The 9,040-nt window shown below is 26.7% G+C and overlaps 2 protein-coding genes and 1 long non-coding RNA gene across 4 annotated transcripts in view; 2 read left to right on the top strand and 1 right to left on the bottom strand.

Moving 5' to 3' along the window:
- LOC116186407 overlaps positions 1-5,750 on the bottom strand; it is an 18,410-nt gene extending 12,660 nt beyond the window's left edge. Inside the window, exon 1 of the long non-coding RNA XR_004151391.1 lies at positions 5,422-5,750. This is a non-coding gene — a long non-coding RNA (uncharacterized LOC116186407). The remainder of the gene's footprint in view (positions 1-5,421) is intronic.
- Positions 5,632-7,555, top strand: LOC102677127 (40S ribosomal protein S5). Of its 2 annotated transcripts, none has more exons than XM_006622087.2 (3): positions 5,632-6,026; positions 6,767-7,139; positions 7,218-7,555. In XM_006622087.2, the coding sequence occupies exons 2-3, from the start codon at positions 6,774-6,776 to the stop codon at positions 7,500-7,502; spliced, it is 651 nt and encodes a 216-aa protein (XP_006622150.1). In that variant the 5' UTR covers positions 5,632-6,026; positions 6,767-6,773; the 3' UTR covers positions 7,503-7,555. The 2 variants fall into 2 exon arrangements, with proteins under 2 accessions (XP_006622150.1, XP_006622149.1); XM_006622086.2 differs by having other exon boundaries at positions 5,939-6,078.
- Positions 7,556-7,771: 216 nt separating this feature from the next.
- On the top strand, positions 7,772-8,662 carry LOC102677447 (NADH dehydrogenase [ubiquinone] 1 alpha subcomplex subunit 5). Its single transcript, XM_006622089.2, has 3 exons — positions 7,772-7,929; positions 8,131-8,292; positions 8,381-8,662. Exons 1-3 carry the CDS (start codon positions 7,909-7,911, stop codon positions 8,552-8,554), a joined length of 357 nt encoding a protein of 118 aa, XP_006622152.1. The 5' UTR covers positions 7,772-7,908; the 3' UTR covers positions 8,555-8,662.
- Positions 8,663-9,040: the final 378 nt, after the last annotated feature.

The raw sequence follows: 9,040 nt of genomic DNA, 5'->3' as shown, positions 1-9,040 counted from the left end.
TTTTTTTTTTTTTTTTTTTTTGCTCTTTTTTTCTTTCTTCATTTTTATGTTATATACATAGATAATTTATATATATATATATGTTGTTTTTTGATAATATCAATGTGATATATTGTATCTTTATATGCATGTATTATAAACGATTAAATTAGTATCGTATAATTATTGACTTTGATCTTTGACAATTTCGCAATGTGTCTTCCAAGGTCCCATTTGTAGTTGATACAGAACACTTTATTTCCTTCTATTGCTCTTTATGTTGGTTTTATTCTTTCTCTCTTATTATCTCTCTTCGTCATAACCTCCCCACTCTGCATCGATACCACGCCACTTTGGTTTTTCTACTCCACCCTTCTATATGTATATCCACACCACAGACGAGATATAGAATAGACCTCTCATACAATGCTCTTTTTTTTATCTCGAAATTCGAGGATTATATGACCCTTTACCATTTTCGTGTCACATGCGACGTTATCAATTTCGTATGGTATAAGATAAAAACATTAGTAAAAGTTGAAATCAAAACTAAATATTTCTATAAAATTACAAATATGTTATTAAATTTTATATTTTTATATATCTCTCTATTTTTATACGTTATATATATTTTAATAAAAATTGGATACTGATTTTAAACAAAATTTATTAATTTTAATTTCTTTCATTTTTTAATGTATTTTACATATATATATATCTTTATATAATACAAAAAAAATTTTTATTTCTAAAATAATTTACTAATTCCGAATATGATTTTTTTTTTATTCATGAGAAAACTTTCAATAATTATTGTTAAATGAAAAAAAATATAATTTGAGAATTAAGAATTATTTAGCAATTTTTTGAATAAAACATTAAATTTTGATTATATTAATATATTATTATTAATAATATATAGATTTAATTATAGCATTATGTGTTTTTAATTTTAAAATAATTTATTTCAAAATTCATGAATTCCAATGAATTATTAAATTTTACTGTATTAATTGATTTTCTACTTTAAATGAAATATAAGTGATAAAACTCATTTATATATAAATATATTCAAAATATACATTATAAATATACATTATAAAATATTAAATCATAATAAGCCAAAATACAAGCAAACTGCTAGCTATGTAATTTTCTTTAAAAATTTTTTTTCGTTAAATTTTCTTTGAAAATCTTTTTATAGCTATACGTATGTACATTATGTATGATTAAATTCAATATAATTCTTATATCAATTAAAAAAAAGTAGATCGTTAAGAAATATTTTGATTTTTTTTCCATAAAATGAAAAATATATATATATATCCTATCACTGTATGTATATATATAGACGTTTAAGTTCATTTATTTAATCATTTATTTAATTTATTTTTTCAACTATCATTTCTTTTTCGTCGATAATTCTTATTTCCCATAATGAACCGTATATATGATGTGATTCATGGCTAAGAGCAAACATACTTAGCAATTCGTTCTATTAAACGATAGCTTTAGAAAAACTTAAACGTTTCAAAATTTTCAAATAAACTTATAATTTGTTTCATAATATAATTTTTTTTATAAAAAATTATGTATTTTTTTTTATAAAATAAAAAAAATTTTTTATGTATTTTGTATTCTAGTAATTGTTATATTTCTCTTTTTGTTATATTCTCAATCATATAACATAAATTCTGAAAAAAAAAATTTATCTATTAATAATGTACTAGTATTATATAATATGCACTAATAATAATTAATATAAATATAAAATCTAAATATAAAGTTTAATTTATTTTTCAAGAAAAATAACATTTTTAGCTCATATATTTTTATATATGTATAGAACTGCTCTATTAGAAGCATGATTGCAGGAAGATAATATGTTCTAAGTTTTAAAGAACTAAGTGAACTGTTCATTATCATAATAAATAATATCTATGTAATGCGATATTTATATAATTCTAATAGATGTAATATGTTGTGAGATAAATTTCAAAGTTTTCTTTTTACAATTCACTGATCCAATTTACAAATATTAATAATTTATTGATTTTACAGATATACTTAAAATATTCTTAATTTTAGAACGATAAATTATTTTTTCTAATAAAATGTACAACAATTCTTGTATGGAATATTTTTTTCAAAAGCAAAAATTATTAAAACAATAATGACAAATATCTTCTTAAATAAATGCAAAAAAAATTGGAAAAAATTAAAATGTAAAATTGTGTATTTCTTTTTATGTTTCTCTCTTCTGCTTCAATCCCTTTTATCCTCTTTCTCTCTTCTTTTGTTTACAATCTCTCGTCGTCAGTTATTTATTGTTGAACGTTAGCAATTGAACGCTATCTCAAAACGAAATAAAATGAATCATCGAACTTTGGATTTAATTTTTGCTTCTTATAAAATAAAATTTATTTCAAAATTATTCATATTGTTCAAGATTAAAAAAAGAATGGAAGGAAGAAATCAATTATTCTTATTATTTTTGATAGATTTGATTGATAAATGTCTTACAGAATGATTTTTATTGATGAATCTTCAAAGGAAACAAGATTCAAAAATTATAGATCTTGATTTGATTCTCTCTCTCTCTTTCTCTCTCTCTCGCACATACATACACACATACACACACATATACTTACTCTCACTCTCCCACTCTTTTATTCACTCATTCACTCATTCACTCTCTCTTCCCTCTCTCTGTCTCCCTGTCTTTCTGTTTCCCTTTCGATTGCTTGCAATCGATTTACGAAAAATCAACACGTTGTGAATATAAGTTAGAATGAAAAAGAGAGAAACATATGAGATAATAGAAAAAAATTAGAAAAGATAACAATGTTCGTTGTTCTAAGTTTAGTAAGTATGTCCGAGCCACGAGCGAAAAGCAACGTTGTCAACGAATCGATATCCGGATGGGCGTGGCCTTGTCGATCCTCGCGGATGCTATAACGTGGAATTTCTCGATGCGATCGCAAAATTATCGTTCGCAAAAATTTAATTTACTAAAAATTAAATTCGAACGAACACCGCGTTTATTTGACTACTTGACGCGCAGGTTTCTTTTACCAAAACGAAATTTATTTTATTTTCGTTTGCTTTTTTTGCTTTGTATATTACAATATTAATTTTTAAAATTCAGAATCGTTTTTTTAATAGAATTTCAACATTCAAATAATCTCGATATCATTAAAAATTGTATAATTTTTTTAATTCATTTTATTTTTGAGTTTTTTTTTAATCAAAAAATTTGTTCAATCGCTATATTAAATTTATATATATATATATATTTTTCATATATAATATTTCAAATTATAATTAATTTCATATAATATATATAATATCAATTAAAAACGAGATTATATCGTTTCTATATTTTTTCTGAGTTTATAAAACATAATAGGAGTTGAAATTACTTATTTAAAAAATATTAAAAGATTCAATTGTAAAAAAAATTTGATCAAGCTTCAGCGTGAGTAGGACGTTCCAGAAGCCTAGTTGAAGCATCGAAGAACCGATTGGAAAGGACTGACAGTGTTCGGAATAGTGAAAAGAAGAAAGGACGAATGATAGAAGGGAGGGGGTTGAGAAAAGGGAGCTTGGAACATGATGCATAGAGAGGGGAGAACGGAGTAAGGTCAGAGGAAAAGACAGGGGACAGTACGCGAGAAGAGTATTCGCAGCATGTGGTCTCGTCAACCCTCTTGCACGCTTTTCTTTTCACTTATCTCTGTTGCCTCTCTTTCAAGGCTTATGTGTACCTCGTGTTTTCGTCTACCTTCGCACACCGATTTCGTACTTTCATTACCGTTGCTCCATTTGAATTTCCCCTTGGGTTCAAAACTTACTTTCTACCTCACCTCTCTTTGTAAATACTAATTGCTCTATACAAACATCCGAAATGTACTTAACGTTTTCCTTGTCTGTGTAAACTTCTAACAAATTTTTTGTCTTTCTTTTTATACGTCTTTTTCTTTATTTTTATTATTATACATCTATTAATTATATTTATACATCATTTCTTTTCTTTCTATTTTTAATATATCGCCGCATCTTTTCACTCTTTTTTAATTTTCATTTATTATGTGAAACATCGTAAAAATACGAAGCAATATATCTTCTTTTTCTCGCAAATTTTTTCTCATTTAAATTTTTTCAAATATTTTTGTTTTATCTCTTTCGTCTTTCACCTTATCTTCTCTCTCCTTTTCAAATTATTTCTTCCAATACATAACAAATATATACAAGTGTGCGTGGATAGTATTCATGCTTATGTTTGAAAATAAATTGAAGATCTTCTCGATTTTGTTCGTTATTTGTTATAAGATATATCCACAATTATTGTAAGTAGCATAGATTATTAACAATAAAAAGAAACAACATAAGCGAACACATAGATTAAAATAAATATAAATAAATAAAATAAAATAAATGATGATTAATTCGATTATATTGAAAAAAAATGAAAGAAAAATTAGAGAGTGCTCATGAAATGGTTGGAGACGGCAGGTAGGAAAATCTGTAGTTACGTTACTGAACGACTACCCTCTAGCGATTCGCTAAGTTGCTAGGATACACCCCATGTTCGAACCCTCCCACGATTCGGCTATCGGTGCCCTTCTACCTTTCATCGCGTTGCTTTTACTGTAAGAAAAACATCAACCAGCTAAACTAGACGCAGATTCAAAGCAAAACTCTACCGTTCTAATTTACGTTTTGTCTTCTTTTATTTGTTCCTTTACTATGTAATCCTAAACCATTGTCAACATTTATCGTGTTAATTTTATATTAGGGATTATTCCATTCGATAAGTTTGTGTTTAATGATAAAAAATCTTTTTCCATGATAGAAGATTTAAAAATATGCTTCAAAGACTAACATAAAATACTAAAATTATGTTTATAAATATATTTATATATATATTTCTATCAGATTGATAAGATCATCCAACGAAAACTTATTTAATTTATTTCTTTTTTATTGTAACATTTACATTTTTATATTAATAAAATGTATTCATCAAAATTTTAGATATATTATTATAAATTATTCCCAATATTTCTCTCATCTAAACTAAATTCATTATTACTATTTAATTTAAGCATGAAATCAATTGCATTTATACGCATGCTTTCATTAGATTTTAATGATCAAAACACTTTTCTAATCGATGAAATAACCGACCTGATATTTAAATTTTTGTACTTAGGGTTTCTCTTTCCAATATACATCTTACTCGTTTCGCAAGTATATCACGTATAATATATTATATATACTTGCTACCTGGACAACTGTACTTTATAAAAACATCAGAACGCAACATCTTTATACAATATATATAATTTTTGAAGAAATCAAAATACATGTATTATTAACATATGAGATGATATATTAATATAAATTAGAAATAAATATAAAAATATAAATAACACTTACCGTTTCCTTCTGAAGACCGGAAGTTGTTCCAGATTTTTTAGTAGTGACATCTTTCGTATTTGACGTGAACTTATCTATTCGACATGTACCGGTTTATTCGGTAACCGGTACTAACCCCAAACATGAAATCAAACACTTTATCATATACTATAACAAATTATTTCACATCTACACTTTTGAAAGATTGTGATAACTCAAAGAAATACCATTAAAATTTAATAATAATATGTAATTTAAGTAGAATTACTCATAAATACACGCTCAAAATGGCAACTCACGAACCAATCGTCTCTGCTTGTGCGTTTACAGTACTGATGTTAAGACTTTGTGGTCAAAATAACAACTATAAAATCAAAAATTTCTATTGCTTTCTTGATAAAATAAACAATAAATAAATCGAACATATAATATAAATCAATTATACTTGAAAGTAGTCTTTATTACATTATCGGTATATATAATATAAAATTTGAAAATTATTATGTCGCATGTTGAAATTGATTAAGGTATGTAAAATCCGGCAGTCACAGGTCGGAGCGCCACTAGTGTCATGGCCTTTTCCTGTTCACGCTTACTCCAAAGAAGACGTGAACGAAAGTTATATGGTAAGGAATTCGAAAGTTCGATGTCTTTACCCGACCGGTTGTGTTGAAAAAGGTGATATTGAAAAATATTGAAAATTTATGAAAAGTAATTCGTGACCAAAACATATAATACGCTCTAGAATTTATCAGTTAAAAGTGTTCTCGATCGACCACATGGCCACATGTCTTTATGATACTCATTCACGTTTTATATCAACAAAGTTATGGCGTTTCATAAATAACATTTAAAACAATTATAAACGTCAAATCGAAAAGAAATTGTGTCTAATGTGCATGTTATTTCAAGTTTTCTGTTTTGTTATAATTTGTGTCAAATTTTGTATTTGAACTGAACAATGTTTATGTATTTTTTATTCATTTTATTTCTTTTTCTTTTTAACAATGTATTACGCTAATTATCATACGATATGTATAAAGATTATTTGAATCCGTGAAAGATTATTTTTGAAGTATATTCGATAGTTAATAATATTTTTTTAAGGAACAATTATTATTTGAGCATTCTATAATCATACATATTTTTTTTTACAATATATATTTTTCTTTATCCTTTAATATTAAAGATAATTTAATGAAACAATATATAACAATCTATATTAAATTTTCAATTCAAGAAGTATATTATATTTCTATTTTAATTATCATACATAAATACATTAATTAATATTGATATCATCAAAATAATCCATAAAAATATATATATATAACATAAGTTTTTAATAATAATTTATATTTTATAGATAAATCATGGCTGAAATGGAAACATACGATGATATAGTGGTACCTACCACAACGACATTACCAGTGGCCCTTTCTGCAGAACTACCTGAAATTAAATTATTTGGTCGCTGGAATTGTGATGATGTACAAGTAAATGATATGTCTTTACAAGATTATATTGCAGTTAAAGAAAAAAATGCAAAATATTTACCACATTCTGCTGGACGTTATGCTGCAAAACGATTTCGAAAAGCTCAATGTCCTATAGTCGAACGTTTGACAAATTCTTTAATGATGCATGGTAGAAATAATGGAAAAAAATTAATGGCAGTAAGAATTGTAAAACATGCCTTTGAAATAATTCACCTGCTTACAGGTGATAATCCTCTACAGGTAATTAATATTTTAAATCATTATTTTAACATTCTTATGTGGAAATTACAATAAAAATGCATTTATATTTGAATAAAGGTTCTCGTGACTGCTATCATCAATTCTGGACCTAGAGAAGATTCTACGCGTATTGGTCGCGCTGGTACAGTTAGGAGACAGGCGGTGGACGTTTCTCCATTACGACGAGTAAATCAGGCTATTTGGTTGTTATGTACAGGTGCTAGGGAAGCCGCGTTCCGTAATATTAAAACCATCGCCGAATGTTTAGCTGATGAACTCATTAATGCTGCCAAAGGTTCGTCTAACTCTTACGCGATTAAAAAGAAAGACGAACTCGAACGTGTTGCTAAATCTAATCGATAAATATGTTCATTCATATAAAAACATAAAAATAAATGATCTATCTTTAAAACGAATTTTGTTATATGTATATATATATTCCCCATTTCTTTCGTTGAAGTTATTCATTAATATTATTAATGAATCACAAGAAAAAATCAAACGCACATTAATTAGAATTTAATTTTATTATATGAAAATGAAAAAATAAAATTTAAAATGATTCGGTTTAAGAAAAAAATATAAACAATGTTTAGAAATTTTGTGTATGGTTACATGTATCAAATGTGGTTGGTAGTTTATTCGATAATAGTGGTGCTGTGATGCAGTGTTACCACTACAGAAAATGTATCGTAATAATTCCGACATTGCTCGAATTGGATAGTCGCATAATTGGTTTTTATTTTAAACGGATCGTACGTGTACGATCATGTCAGGAGTACTGAAAAAGGTAAGACGTTTATATAATTAAATGTAATAGATAATACGTATTGAATAATAATTTTTTTATTTCCGAAATATGATCTTATCATCTCGTTCAAAACATAACCAAATCATTAATATATAATAGTATAATATAATAAATATTTATAATATTCACTGTTTGTTTTGCGATTCATTTTATTTGAACATGGTATCTATTTATTCGTAGACAACAGGATTAACGGGACTCGCTGTGTCCTCGAATCCTCGTTTAGAACTTCGTGTATTGTACGATAGAATTTTGCGACTTTCAAGTCATTTGCCGAAGGAATATATTTACAGAAAGTCTATTGAAAATTTGGCGAAAGAAAGAATCAATATCGTGGAACAGGTAATTTTTCACTTAACAATTATTTTGTTGTACTCTACATGAAAGATGTTTGAAATAGATTTTTATATCGAATTATTTAATATTACAGAATAATAATATTGCCGTTATAGAAGAAAAGATAAATCAAGGACAAGTAGAAGAATTAATAAACCATGCGAAAAATGAAATATTCTTGATACAAGACATAATTGAACAGCGACCGTGGGACAACTTGATGGAAAAAGCACCACTACATCAATGGACTTGGCCACCTTATAAATAATTTTAATTATTTTTAATATATTTGTAAATAGTATTGAATAAGCATATGCTTATCAAATTTTTGATGTAATCCAATTGTAGATTAAATTACGTATCTATATATCATATAGCCAACAATTGTATTCATTTGTAGAAGCTTTCCTAATATGAGATGAATATAGAGGTTAACTCTATATGATAATTGTAATTGGTTCACATTCGACTGACAATATTTCCGAGAAGTTGAACGACGAACGGAGAAAGTCAGAAAATTCGTTAATTCGAATGTTTGGTGGAAAAAAGTGGCGAAACGTTGAATGGCAACACCTACTAGATGGAACGGAGAAACAGTCACATGACACACTCGAATAGAAGCTACGTTGAAAGGAATGCAGCAAGGAAAAAGAAGAAAGGTAGGGGAAAGGACAATGTTATACGTTGCACAGTTAGAAGAAAAGGATGCAGATATGGTAGGCAGGTTGGTAGATAGATGAAACACGAGCAATGG

Source organism: Apis dorsata, unplaced genomic scaffold (genome assembly GCF_000469605.1).
Source record: "Apis dorsata unplaced genomic scaffold, Apis dorsata 1.3 scaffold_661, whole genome shotgun sequence".
NCBI classification, from domain to species: Eukaryota; Metazoa; Arthropoda; class Insecta; order Hymenoptera; family Apidae; genus Apis; species Apis dorsata.
This window is presented reverse-complemented; position numbering and strand designations above follow the sequence as displayed.